Source organism: Oncorhynchus tshawytscha, linkage group LG30 (assembly GCF_018296145.1).
Source record: "Oncorhynchus tshawytscha isolate Ot180627B linkage group LG30, Otsh_v2.0, whole genome shotgun sequence".
Classification (NCBI taxonomy): Eukaryota; Metazoa; Chordata; class Actinopteri; order Salmoniformes; family Salmonidae; genus Oncorhynchus; species Oncorhynchus tshawytscha.
Window position 1 is genome coordinate 150,801 of NC_056458.1, and position 15,219 is coordinate 166,019.

The 15,219-nt window shown below is 45.5% G+C and overlaps 1 protein-coding gene across 1 annotated transcript in view; it reads left to right on the top strand.

Annotated features, from left to right (window-relative positions):
- LOC112229054 (short transient receptor potential channel 5-like) overlaps positions 1-15,219 on the top strand; it is a 32,519-nt gene that overhangs the window by 2,639 nt on the left and 14,661 nt on the right. Inside the window, exons 2-4 of the mRNA XM_024394945.2 lie at positions 11,949-12,383; positions 12,605-12,922; positions 13,518-13,721. Of these exons, the coding sequence (XP_024250713.1) occupies positions 11,994-12,383; positions 12,605-12,922; positions 13,518-13,721 (912 nt within the window). The 5' untranslated portion in view covers positions 11,949-11,993. The remainder of the gene's footprint in view (positions 1-11,948; positions 12,384-12,604; positions 12,923-13,517; positions 13,722-15,219) is intronic.

Consider the following 15,219-nt stretch of genomic DNA (forward strand, 5'->3'; position numbering starts at 1 on the left):
TGTTGCCTCTCTCAGACTCCGAGTCAAAGTACAAACACGTCTGTCTTTTGCTCAGCTTTCCAACTAATGGCCATTGAAGCTGCACATTCTGATGTATATGATAGGTCCCTATAACACTAGTGTTTTTTCTCATATTATTACTGATTTGATCATTTTATGAATGACATTAGGCTAACATCATGAGGATATTTTCATCGTATTGACTTGTTGAATTTAAAATGAATGTCGTTTGGACAGTAGTTGTCAACCTCACTGCCACTCGGGGCACAGACATCGACAACGGATCTCCTTCACTCCCAGATGTGTAGTTCTCACCATGGCGATAGAGCCAGAAGTCACACTCTTCAACTGTCCAGTTGACTATCGATTGACAAACTTGAACACAAGCGAAGGCAGTACCTGGAAAACAGGTTCACATTTTTTTTAACTGTCTTTGATTGGCTCGGCTCCTGTGACATATCCTGAATTGTATTTATAGTACTGAGGTTAGTGTTGCTGCACCAGACCTGTCCACCCCCCTGTGGACTTGCTTTTCTCACCAGCCTCTCCTCTTCAGGCTTAGGTCACTGTTTAAAATGACAGCTTGTGAAGAAATCCTTACATGCAAATAGAGTTGCAGGGTTTCTTTGAACAGAAAACCAAACCTCCCTAATTCTGTCACACTCTGCTGTATTTCCAATCAGCCTGAGCCTCCCTACAGCTCTACCGTACTGGTGCAGTGGAGGATGCTCCAGCCTTCAGCAGCTCCAAGGCCTTTGCTCTACGGCAACAGGTTGATGAAGTGCCAGGTATCCAGCCCCCCAACGGAACGAGCTGAACCGGAGTATCTCTGCATTATTCATCCTGTGTGTGCATGGCCAGCGGGCTCCCTCCCTCCCTGCTCCCCCTCACCTTGCCTCGCAGAGGAAGACCAAGAGGAGACAGAGAAATAAAGAACTACCGCAGGGTCCAAGTGTTCATCTTAAGTATGGATGTTAGTTTGAATGTCAGGAGAAGGCTCTTATGCAAGCTAATCAATGAGCGCGATGCTGCTTTTATCACTGAGCATAGCAATGAAACATCGGCACGAAATATCCATGTCCTCTCCATGCCCCCCCCCATAGCAGTGGATGGTCCACAGATACCGCCTCAGGCCTTGCACATCATCAGACCATGCTGCACATTTTCATCGAAGTTTCATCGTTCCTCCATCTTCAAATGACTCCATCTTTAGTTCTTATATCACACAACACGAGTGCACTACCCACATACAGAGCCCCGAGCCCGAGCAGTGAGTGTACGGGCAGGCAGGGCCACTCTAGCAGCTCACAAGACTTCAGAAGCGCACTGAGTCCGTGGTGTTAACCATTACATTACAGAGCACCCACAGGTTTGGACGCCCACAGCTTGTTCCATTACACTCCATCTCTTTCATCTCCCCCTGCTTCACACATCCTGCACAGCTAATATAACATCCTTTAGTTTTTTTAAACAATCAAGTCATTTTCATATGGAACTGCGGTATATAGGTATATAGAGCTCTTAGTGATTAAATATATAGTTGACATGTTTGAAGCAGCACTCCCCTCAGTCTTGTTGTTGGTTGAAAAGCACGAGAGAGTGAAAACAACAACAATATAAAACCAATACATTGTAGGCTATTTGTCTTGCGGTGAATAGACTTTCTTGTGGTGCAGATGTGTGCAACAGTCAGCAGAGCAATGAGAAGCTGTGCAAATCAGTGACATGAGGTGAGGTCGTTGACTGGATAAGCACCGGCTATTATCAAAGCTCACAAATAAACGTTCACCAAATGGAAACACCAATGTAGCCAAGATAAACAAGTGATAACCTCTGATAGCGGCATATCTCATATCATCTGACAAAATGACACACTGCTAAACTCAGCTCAGCCATAGAACCAATGTAGCATCCATAGTTACGACTGATGTGGCACTAATTTAATCAAAATAATTCGCAATGCAAACGCCATAGCCTTTCACAACGGATTTACAATTCTTCCAATGGGTGGCGCGCAAACACACACACACACAATATTATTATGTGAAATATTATTACACACACATATATAATAAGGTTCTAACAGAATGTTCACGTTACAGAATTTCGTCTTTTTTTCATCCAACTTTGAACCTAAATCCAATGTCATGGTGACGTCTTTTGTTGATTTTCACGTTGCATTCGTGTTAGTTGACAACTCAACCAAATGTAAATCAAAACTAGACTTGTGCCCCAAGTCTGAGTAGAGAGTGTTGATTGGTGGTGACATTTTGGACGGGTGGACAGTCCAGTGCTGGCTGTTTGCCTGCCTGACGGCTGGCAGTGAGGGAGATAGATGGTGGTTGCCTTGCCTGTCATGAATAAAGTCACATCTTGTATGCTGTGTGATGCCGCTGTCTGGTCTTGACTTTCATTGTGGTTGACCTTCCATTCTTCGAGCCCTCCAAACAGCTCCTTGCATGATAGTTCCAACTTGGAGAGTTGTTTGGGTTGGCGTATAGTGGTGTCCATTTGTCGGGTTGTTTTTGCTGGCTAGCTGGCTTTGTTCAGTCCAAGGGATGCGAGCCCCAATTTAGGAGGATACGCCTTAATCATGTGGACCTTCCCCCAGGCGGTAGCCACACAACATGTTTAGTCAATACGCACAAAATATGAAATCGGTTCAGGCTACTTCCAGATAGGCAAAGCAGCGACGCCTATACCGACCCTGCCGTTAACAGTGACTGGAGTCAGGAAAGGCGTCAAGGATTTTAATGCATTCAAATGGATGGAAAGAAAGGAATAAATACCCTATATTTCATTTTTTTTTTTTTTTTTGGTTACAGGTCCAATATCAATTTCAATTCAAATATGCAGTTATATAACATGTACACATGGGCTGCACTTCAAAAAAGGAAAACAAGTATAAGAAATACATACAGAGAACTGATCATACTGATCAAAAATGATTTTGTAAGAGTAAACTTGGTATGTAAAGAAAAATAGATACTTGTGTACCTGTTTCCTCCAACATCTTCACAAGGTCCTTTGCTGTTGTTCTGAGATTGCACTTTTTGCTCCAAAGTTCTGCCCACACCACCCTTCTCACCCCCTCACCACTTATCCCCTATCCCCTTGTTCCTTGACTAGCACCATTCATTCTCGCTGTCGATAATTCTAATGTTACAACTTCTAATAGTAACTGTATCCCCTGGCGAATTGGGAGAGAGTGGGGCCATCTAAGAGCCAACGATTTCATCATAACATTTTTATTTTGTGTTAAATACAGTCAGTGAACAAACTTAAAATGGATCAATTGATGGCTCGGATTACAGGATGCCAAAGTAATGGCTAGCTCAGGATATGAGCTTTCCAAACGTTGTGTATATATTATAGAGCTCAGTCCTTTCCGGAGATAAAGCAGGGTCCAAGATGACGTAGCAGTGAAGACGTGTTTGTTTTGTCCTCTCGTGTACTTTTGTATTTTTTCGTATTTTTTGTATATATATTTCTATTTATTTTCCATCTCTTCTCAATTTTTTATGCGATTATACCTTCCGGTAACTTGCCTCACCCAATGTGATACGGAATCGCTATTATTTTCAATTTTAGAACCCATTCAAGAATCTCCAGAAGCTAACCAGCTAATTAGCTACAAGCTATTTAGTCATTGTTAGCCACTGCTAGCAGCTCTTACCTTCTGCACAGATACCAGCCCTATTTTTAGCCTGGATAATACTCGCCTGTCTACCAATATCGCTTGTCTACCAATATCGGACTGTCTCTCCACAACAATGCCGGATTCCTGCCATAATCCCTGGACCACTACTTCTGATCTTCACAGCTAGCTTTCACTCACCGTGGCACCTAGTACCGAAGCTATTCCCTGAGGCCCACCTCCCGGCCCTACTCAGCTGTTCACCCGAACCCCACTCATACATGGCTAGAGCCCAAAACTCCACTGGATCCTTGCTGTAAACTCTGGACCTTGGCACCGGATCACCGCTGCTACAGATTGGATATAGTGGCTAACAGCACTGCCACGAAGCTAGCACCAGTTAGCCGTGAGCCAGGCACATCTCCCGGCTAGCAAACTGAATTCCACAATACCTCTTTCTCCATCTGGCTTGGATTCTCTGTCAACACGGCGCCCCGCCGCACCACCACGACTGGTCTGCTAACGAATACTCCATCCGCTGTGCCTTCATCCGGCCTCCGTCGGAGCAGACGCTACTAACTATAAACGCTGTGTCACTAGCGTAGTGGGGCTCCCCTGTTCCATCTACTGCTGCCCCCTGGACACTATGATCACTTGGCTACATAGCTGATGCCTACTGGACTGTCCATTAATCACGGTACTCCATTCTGTTTATTTATTTTTTATCTGTCGGCCCCAGCCGCGAACTCAGCCGCTCTGTATGTAGTTAAATCGACCCTCTCTGCCTAGTCATCTCCATTTTACCTGCTGATTAGCTGTTGTTGTCTCACCTGTTGTTTTAGCTAGCTCTCCCAATCAACACCTGTGATTACTTTATGCCTCGCTGTATGTCTCTCTCAAATGTCAATATGCCTTGTATACTGTTGTTCAGGTTAGTTATCATTGTTTTAGTTTACAATGGACCCCCTAGCTCCACTCTTCATACCTCTGATACCTCCTTTGTCCCACCTCCCACACATGCGGTGACCTCACCCATTACAACCAGCATGTCCAGAGATACAACCTCTCTTATCATCACCCAGTGCCTGGGCTTACCTCCGCTGTACCCGCACCCCACCATACCCCTGTCTGCGCATTATGCCCTGAATATATTCTACCACGCCCAGAAATCTGCTGCTTTTATTCTTTGTCCCCAACGCTCTAGGCGACCAGTTTTGATAACCTTTAGCCGCACCCTCATTCGACTCCTCCTCTGTTCCGCAGGTGATGTGGAGGTAAACCCAGGCCCTGCATGTCCCCAGGCACCCTCATTTGTTGACTTCTCTGATCGAAAAAGCCTTGGTTTCATGCATGTCAACATCAGAAGCCTCCTCCCTAAGTTTGTTTTACTCACTGCTTTAGCACACTCTGCCAACCCTGATGTCCTTGCTGTGTCTGAATCCTGGCTTAGGAAGGCCACCAAAAATTCTGAGATTTCCATACCCAACTATAACATTTTCCGTCAAGATAGAACTGCGAAAGAGGGAGGAGTTGCAGTCTACTGCAGAGAGAGCCTGCAAAGTAATGTCATACTTTCCAGGTCCATACCCAAACAGTTCGAACTTCTAATTTAAAAAATTAATCTCTCCAGAAATAAGTCTCTCACTGTTGCCGCCTGCTACCGACCCCCCTCAGCTCCCAGCTGTGCCCTGGACACCATTTGTGAATTGATCGCCCCCCCCCATCTAGCTTCAGAGTTTGTTCTGTTAGGTGACCTAAACTGGGATATGCTTAATAGGCAGTCCTACAATCTAAGCTAGATGCCCTCAATCTCACACAAATCATCAAGGAACCCACCAGGTACAACCCTAAATCTGTAAACAAGGGCACCCTCATAGACGTTATCCTGACCAACTGGCCCTCCAAATACACCTCCGCTGTCTTCAATCAGGATCTCAGCGATCACTGCCTCATTGCCTGTATCCGCTACGGGTCCGGAGTCAAACGACCACCCCTAATCACTATCAAACACTCCCTAAAACACTTCTGCGAGCAGGCCTTTCTAATCGACCTGGCCCGGGTATCCTGGAAGGATATTGACCTCATCCCGTCAGTTGAGGATGCCTGGTCATTCTTTAAAAGTAACTTAGATAAGCATGCTCCGTTTAAAAAATGCAGAACTAAGAACAGATATAGCCCCTGGTTCACTCCAGACCTGACTGCCCTCGACCAGCACAAAAACATTCTGTGGCGGACTGAAATAGCATCGAATAGTCCCCGCGATATGCAACTGTTCAGGGAAGTCAGGAACCAATACACGCAGTCAGTCAGGAAAGCAAAGGCCAGCTTTTTCAAGCAGAAATGTGCATCCTGTAGCTCTAACTCCAAAAAGTTCTGGGACACTGTAAAGTCCATGGAGAACAAGAGCACCTCCTCCCAGCTGCCCACTGCACTGAGGCTATGTAACACGGTCACCACCGATAAATCCATGGTAATCGAAAACTTCAACAAGCATTTCTCAACGGCTGGCCATGCCTTCATCCTGGCCACACCAACCTCGGCCAACAACCCCCCCCCCCTTCCCCGCAGCTACTCGCCCAAGCCTCCCCAGCTTCTCCTTTATCCAAATCCAGATAGCAGATGTTCTGAAAGAGCTGCAAAACCTGGACCCGTACAAATCAGCTGGGATTGACAATCTGGACCCTCTATTTCTGAAACTATCCACCGCCATTGTCGCAACCCCTATTACCAGCCTGTTCAACCTCTCTTTCATATCGTCTGAGATCCCCAAGGACTGGAAAGCTGCCGCGGTCATCCCCCTCTTCAAAGGGGGAGACACCCTGGACACAAACTGTTACAGACCTATATCCATCCTGCCCTGCCTATCTAAGGTCTTCGAAAGCCAAGTCAACAAACAGATCACTGACCGTCTCGAATCCCACCGTACCTTCTCCGCTGTGCAATCTGGTTTCTGTGCCGGTCACAGGTGCACCTCAGCCACGCTAAAGGTACTAAACGATATCATAACCGCCATCGATAAAAGACAGTACTGTGCAGCCGTCTTCATCGACCTGGCCAAGGCTTTCGACTCTGTCAATCACCATATTCTTATCAGCAGACTCAGTAGCCTCGGTTTTTCTAATGACTGCCTCGCCTGGTTCTCCAACTACTTTACAGACAGAGTTCAGTGTGTCAAATCGGAGGGCATGTTGTCCGGTCTTCTGGCAGTCTCTATGGGGGTGCCACAGGGTTCAATTCTCGGGCCAATTCTTTTCTCTGTATATATCAATGATGTTGCTCTTGCTGCGGGCGATTCTCTGATCCACCTCTACGCAGACGACCCCATTCTGTAAGTACCTAGGTGTCTGGCTAGACTGTAAACTCTCATTCCAGACTCATATCATACATCTCCAATCCAAAATCAAATCTAGAATCGGCTTTCTATTTCGCAACAAAGCCTCCTTCACTCACGCCAAACTTACCCAATTAAAACGGACTATCCTACCGATCCTCGACTTCGGCGATGTCATCTACAAAATGGCTTCCAATACTCTACTCAGCAAACTGCATGCAGTTTATCACAGTGCCATCCGCTTTGTTACTAAAGCACCTTATACCACCCACCACTGCAACCTGTGCAAAAGAGCAGAAAAGTAAATAAATAAAAACAGTTTGGGGATGAGGTAGGTAAATTGGGTGGGCTATTTACCGATGGACTATGTACAGCTGCAGCGATCGGTTAGCTGCTCAGATATCAGATGTTTAAAGTTGGTGAGGGAGATAAAATTCTCCAACTTCAATGATTTTTGCAATTCGTTCCAGTCACAGGCAGCAGAGAACTGGAAGGAAAGGCGGCCAAATGAGGTGTTGGCTTTAGGGATGATCAGTGAGATACACCTGCTGGAGCGCGTGCTACGGGTGGGTGTTGCCATCGTGACCAGTGAACTGAGATAAGGCGGAGCTTTACCTAGCATGGACTTGTAGATGACCTGGAGCCAGTGAATCTGGCGACGAATATCTAGTCGGCTGGCCCTCGCTACATATTCATGATCATTTTATCACTCCAAGTGTTAAAATGCTAAAGTGTAATCATTTGCTTACCTCCTCATGCCTTTTGCACACAATGTATATAGACTATTTTTTCTTATTTTTTTTCGACTGTGTTATTGACTTGTTTATTGTTTACTCCATGTGTAACTCTGTGTTGCTGTCTGTTCACACTGCTATGCTTTATCTTGGCCTTGTCGCAGTTGTAAATGAGAACTTGTTCTCAACTAGCCTACCTGGTTAAATAAAGGTGAAATATATATATCTTTTTTAAAGATAATTTATTTTGAAATCCCATCGTTGGATTTGTTCGGCGGTTGTGCTTCCCAAGGGAGTCCATAGGTCATCACATCTGAAACGAAGTACTAAATATAGAAGTATTTGAGATTTTAAACACGAAAAGCGCAAGAATCCTTGATTAAAAAAAACTTTAGATGACAGAAACTTTTCTATATAATAACATTTTTTATTTGGCTTTTCATAACAGCTTTTTTAAAAATCTGATTATTGCTGGGTAAGCACTGCATACCCTGCCAACCCTGACTTGCATGTCACTGGTGCACATGGACAGGGAAGATCAATAACATACCTCACAGTCTGTAACCTAATATCACCCATTACTTTACCACCCTGGTCACAACACTAACCGCAGAGTTGAACATTTACTGTGGACACAATCATCCTTCAAGATGAATGTGGCAGAGTTATGCAAGGTCCACTATGCTATAAGATGACACACAATAGATGATGAGGAGTCATTTGCTTTCGTTTTTACGATGACTAACACTTTTCTTTTGCCTTCAACACTACAATTGATGTAGAGGATAGATTATATAATGCAGACATCATCTAGATTCTTCCCAGGGACGAAAGCATCATGGGCTAAACACAAGGATGCTCACTGCGATGCTCAAGAGGCTCTAAACCAAAAACAATACCTGTATGGGCAACTTGAAAAGGTCCAAATCGTTTGTGTTTTTGTCAGCATATTAACACAGAGCATGGTTTGGTCGCTCCTGGTTGATCTAGAGTGTACAGTGCCTTCAGAAATTATTCACACCCCTTGACTTTTTCCACATTTTGTTGTGTTACAGCCTGAGTCTTAAATGGTTTAAATTTAGATTTGTGTGTCACTGGCCTACACACCATAATCTTCAAGTGGAATTGTGTTTTTGAAATCTTTACAAATGAGTAAAAAATGAAAAGCTGAAATGTCTTGAGACAGTAAATATTCAACCCCTTTGTTATGTCAAGTTGAAATAAGATCAGGAGTAAAAATGTTCTTAAATGTGCAGTCGACGTGCAATAATAGTGTTTAACATGATTGTCGAATGATTGCCTCATGTCTGTACCCCACACATGCAATTATCTGTAAGGTCCCTCAGTCGATCAGTGAATTTCAAACATGGATTCAACCACAAAGCCCAGGGAGGTTGCCTCGAAATGAAGGACACCTATTGGTAGGTGGGTACAAACAAATAAAGCAGCACTTGAATATCCCTTTGAGCATGGTGAAGTTATTAATTACACTTTGGATGGTGTTTCAATACACCCAGTCACTACAAATATATAGGTGTCCTTCCTAACTCAGCTGCCAGAGAGGAATGAAACCACTCAGGGATTTCACGATAATGACTGTGATAGGTAAAAGATGAGGATGGATCAACAGTATTGTAGTTACTCCACAATACTAACCTAAATGACAGAGTGGAAAGAATTAAGCATGAAAAAAATTAAAAATATTCCAAAACATGCATTCTGTTTGCAATAAGGCACTAAAGTAAAACTGCAAAACATGTGGCATGGTGGTGGCTGCATCATGTTATCGGTATACTTGTCATCGGTAAGGACTAAGAAGTTTTTTTTATGATAAAAAGAAAAGGAATATAGCTAAGCACAGGCAAAATCGTAGAGGAAAACCTGGTTCAGTCTGCTTTCCAACAGACACTGGGAGACAAAGTCATCTTTCAGCAGGACAATAACTTAAAACACAAGGCCAAATTGTACAAAGCTTTTAGAGACTTACCCAGAAAGAGTCACAGCTCAGGGAGTTGAATACTTACAGTGTCTAATCAAGATATTTATTTATTTATGGAGAAAATGTATACGTTACAATTTTTCTTTAACTTTGACATTACAGAGTACTTTGTGTAGATCGGTCTGATTATTTTTTTTTTAAGTAAACATTTTTTAATCTCACCTTGTAACACAACAAAATCTGGAAAAGTCAAGGGTTGTGAATACCTTATGAAGGCACTGTATCTGTGTTTGAGTGTGTGCATGTGTGTGTGTGATTGTGTATTCTCTCTCCGACTCCTTCACTCTCCATCACGGTAGTGGTGCGTGGGCGAAATCACTGGAAGCCAAGCCCCCCCCCCCAAAAAAGCCCTGTCTCATTCAAGTTTAAAAAATGATGTTGGACACATTATGGACCTGGGAACCCAGAAGTCCCTTCAAAGGCATAACTCTGTTGTTTATTTGTGACAGCAAGCTCTGGAATAACTATCTGTCAATGGGGGGGGCAATAGACATCATGGACTAAGCAGTTCATATTTTATATGGGATGTTAACTGACATTGTAAAGGGGGCGATTGATGTAATTGTTTCGAGAGGCTTCAGTCCTCTCCGTTGGGACAGATTGGGGATATGTGCTAAACATGGGCAGAAGGTTGTCTTTGGCTTGGTTTACTCGCATTTAATGCCAATTAGTACTCACATTGAAAAACTGTGCGGTCTGTGCACTGCAGCTGCCAGCTTGGTCCGATGAAGAGATGGAGACCCGCATGGGCGTTTCAGCACAGTAAACAGCCATGCTGGAATGGGTGATATCAATTCTTATCATGAACGAACAGTGCTTTAGCATTAGATTTGATAGCTGTGTTTTATTACAATCTCCAGTTTGTGTAAATGGAGGTTGATGTCGGTATTCTGCGGCTTGTCTTTGTTAGGTGATACTATACACGTCCCTCCTCATTGACCGGTGACACAGGAACGCATTTCCAAGGGGGCAATTTGTTTGCGAACAAGATCGAACTCTTGTGTGCCTCCTCAAGATGCCTTGACCAAGAACGTCTCTGTCCATGTGGAGTGGTCCGGTCCAATATGCAGGGAATGTAATACTGGCATGACGAGGACAGAGTCAACACCAGCAGGTCAAACACAGTTGTATTGATTAAGTCAATGGTTGGTTCGATTACCACTTGAAGTGATCAAGGGGCTAACAAGCTTGGCTTCTGTGTGGACATATCCACCCTCTCTGGCTGACCAATCCCTTTGCTGCGTTTGTCAAATCTAAGTGATTTGAGAAGGTCCCCAGGTATCAGAGGTAGTGACCATCTTGCCAAGGCCATCCCCAGGAGATTAAGCAACCACCAGCAGTACTTAAACCCAGCCATCCACACACTGCAGAAAATACAGTGGGACAGTGTTTTATCACCCGTGACTCAGCTTGGAGTGGACCCATATCTCCTGCAGAGCCCCTGAAGCAGAGGGCTCACTCGTGCAAGACAGGCTGAGGGAAAAGCAAGCATAGTCCTCATGTGCTCTAACTTCTTTTCCATCCATGGTGTTTTTTATTTATTTGACCTTTATTTAACTAGGCAAGTCAGTTAAGAACAAATTCTTATTTTCAATGACGGCCTAGGAACAGTGGGTTAACTGCCTGTTCAGGGGCAGAACGACAGATTTGTACCTTGTCAGCTCGGGGGTTTGAACTTGCAACCTTCCGGTTACAAGACCAACGCTCTAACCACTAGGCTACCCTGCCGCAGTGCCTCCATTCCCTCCCCATGGTGCCATGAATATGGATGTGTCTCAGAAATGGCAGGCCCTGCAGGGCCGTCTGGGACTACAGCAATGGCTCTGGCTGGGTGGGTGGTTGATGAGAACCAGGGTGATGAGTTTTGGCAGAGGGGCTAAACTAGATCTGCCACATATGGGCTTCTCCCCCCCGGCTGTCAGTTTCCTGAAGGGAAAAAAAACACTGCTTGCAATGATCAAACAGAGAACCCCGTACAATGTTTATCCTACTAATACATTCAGCTGTGTGGAGTGACATCAAAGGAGGAGGCTGAAGAAATGACAGAATTACTATGGGTCCAATAGCCTGCTTGGAACAGGAGTGGAACCCTCTATTGTCATGTTAATAGAATAGAAGTTCAACACAGGAATAAAAACATTGCTCACTGTGCTGTTAATTTGGCAATTCAACACCATTAGGCTATCAACACTAGATTCAGGTGTAATTTGTGGAGAACGAAACTATGCTGTTTTTCTTTCGCCCCAGATTCCAATTCCCCAGTAGGCCGTGAGTGACGCCGACCGTGTGCACATGATGAATCCCATGGCCCAGCTGTACTACAAGAAGGCGAGCTACTCGCCGTACCGCGACCGCATCCCGTTGCAGATCGTGCGGGCGGAAGCGGAGCTGTCAGCGGAGGAGCGGGCGTACCTGACGGCGGTGGAGAAGGGCGACTATGCCGGGGTGAAGCTGGCCCTGCAGGAGGCGGAGATCTACTACAACATCAACGTGAACTGCCTGGACCCGCTGGGGCGCAGTGCGCTGCTCATCGCCATCGAGAACGAGAACCTGGAGGTGATGGAGCTGCTGCTCAACCATGGCGTGCACGTGGGCGACGCACTGCTCTACGCCATCCGCAAGGAGGTGGTGGGCGCCGTGGAGCTGCTGCTGTCCCATCGCAGGTCCAGCAGAGAGAAACAGGTATGTAAAGACATTAGGTATAGCACAGGCATATTTCAGCTAGTGGGCCTACACGGTCCTTATTGTAGCTCAATAAGCATGATTTGACAGACAGGCTATGGACATGTTATGTATAGGTTAGACCGGTTATGTACATGTGATGTAAGTTGTACAGGTTATACTCTTCTCTGGGCCCACTCAGTAATCCCTCTCCTCCCCAACCCCCCTGTTCTCTTCTCCAGGTGCCCAACCTGATGATGGATACCCAGTTCTCAGAGTTTACCCCTGACATCACACCCATCATGCTGGCAGCTCACACCAACAACTATGAGATCATCAAGCTGCTGGTCCAGCGCAAGGTGACCATCCCCCGGCCCCACCAGATCCGCTGCGACTGCGTGGCCTGTGTGTCCAGCTCCGAGGTGGACAGCCTGCGTCACTCACGCTCCCGCCTCAACGTCTACAAGACCCTGGCCAGCCCTTCCCTCATCGCCCTGTCCAGCGAAGACCCCATCCTGACTGCCTTCCGCCTGGGCTGGGAGCTGAAGGAGCTAAGCAAGGTGGAGAACGAGTTCCGTCAGGAGTACCAGGAGCTGTCCCAGCTGGGTTTATAAAGGGCTTATAACAAGTTTATTGCTCTTCCAGGTGGAGAACGAGTTCCGTCAGGAGTACCAGGAGCTGTCCCAGCTGGGTTTATAAAGGGCTTATAACAAGTTTATTGCTCTTCCAGGTGGAGAACGAGTTCCGTCAGGAGTACCAGGAGCTGTCCCAGCTGGGTTTATAAAGGGCTTATAACACATTTATTGCTCTTCCAGGTGGAGAACGAGTTCCGTCAGGAGTACCAGGAGCTGTCCCAGCAGGGTTTATAAAGGGCTTATAACAAGTTTATTGCTCTTCCAGGTGGAGAACGAGTTCCGTCAGGAGTACCAGGAGCTGTCCCAGCAGGGTTTATAAAGGGCTTATAACAAGTTTATTGCTCTTTCAGGTGGAGAACGAGTTCCGTCAGGAGTACCAGGAGCTGTCCCAGCAGGGTTTATAAAGGGCTTATAACAAGTTTATTGCTCTTCCAGGTGGAGAACGAGTTCCGTCAGGAGTACCAGGAGCTGTCCCAGCTGGGTTTATAAAGGGCTTATAACAAGTTTATTGCTCTTCCAGGTGGAGAATGAGTTCCGTCAGGAGTACGAGGAGCTGTCCCAGCAGTGTAAGCTGTTTGCCAAGGACCTGCTGGACCAGGCCAGGAGCTCTAGAGAGCTGGAGACCATCCTCAACCACCGCGATGACCTCAGTGAGGAGCTAGACCCACAGGACTGCCGTGACCTGGCCAAGCTCAAACTAGCTATCAAGTACCACCAGAAAGAGGTGAGCTGAGAGGGCCGAGCAGAAGGGGTATAGTATAGTGAACACTGGTAAAACCCCCCAGCCCCCCCTAGGCAGGTGGGTCCACGGGTCTCCAAAAATGAATACTAATAACATTTTACAGCTAATAACCTGTCATTCCCCCCACTCCCCAGATAGCATATGAACACAGAGGAACCCATGGCTAAAGGTGACTTATAGATTTATCTACAAAAGGTATTGCACAACTAACTTCATTTGTTTTTATCACTTTACACGTTTATTTTTGGGATCCCATCCCTGTAAACGTCATTTGCCTCTCCTCGCCGCCTCTTCTCGATTTACTTTGAGCTTTTTCAAAAGGAGGCGAGAGAGGATGGAGGAGAGAGGATGCAGGATTTGAGCAAACCAATTGAGAAAAGGCCCGTCTTTCCCTCAATTTTCCAGAGCAGGAAATGCACAGCTCTTTTAAACTCCAGGTAGAGGCACACCTGAAACCAATCAAAGCAATGGACAATTAGCAACAGAAATCACAGTTCAAACCAAAGATGGTGGATAAATGAAGATAGTTAATTCAGGCCGTTTACGATTGAAAAAAATGGTCAGTTCCGGTCTTCTTAACGGGGTGGGTCTGCCGTAGACACCAATGAGATAGCAGCTTGGTCTGGTCTGCTTAGTTAATTGACTTCCATTGAACCAGAAGAAATGAGGGATTAGGATGCCTTGCTTCCTCTATCATCTCTGGGTCAATCAAAACCAATAGAAACGTCACAAGCCATGACTCAAATGAACCCCTTGTCTCCCAGTCCAGAAGTGAGGCACTACTGGTCTTAGTGGTGTTGAGATTTTTCTGAGAGGGTTAGATGTGAACTGAGGGCAGCATTTAGTGTCAATGAAGTGCGAGACACAGGCAGGTCAAAGGCTTGGGTGATCAGGTGGTGTAACGGTCGTCGTATGAAGAGGAGGACCAATGCGCAGCGTGGTAAGTGTCCATATTTAATAGAACAAACTGAACACGACAAAATACAAAAATAACAAAGTGAAATAACAAACCGAAACAGTTCCGTGTGGAACAGACACAGAAAATAATCACCCACGACTCAAAAGTGAAACCAGGCTACCTAAGTATGGTTCTCAATCAGGGACAATGACATAAAGCTGCCTCTGATTGAGAACCATACCAGGCCAAACACAGAAATCCCAAATCATAGAAAAAAGAACATAGACAACCCACCCAACCTGACCATACTAAAACAAAGACATAACAAAAGAACTAAGGTCAGAACGTGACAGGTGGCTTGTGTTCTCTCTCATTGCCACCTAAAAGGGGTTAATTCACAGTCTACTGTCCTACTGAGAATTCTTCCATTCCATTGCTCCTTTTCGCTCATATAAAATACATGTTTCTTGCTGTTTTTCTTTATTCTCTCCTTGTTCTCCCTCAGGAGAGGTCTGACGCATGCATGCACACTCTCACAAACACATACTCTGTACGTATGCTCACGCACACAAGCACACACAC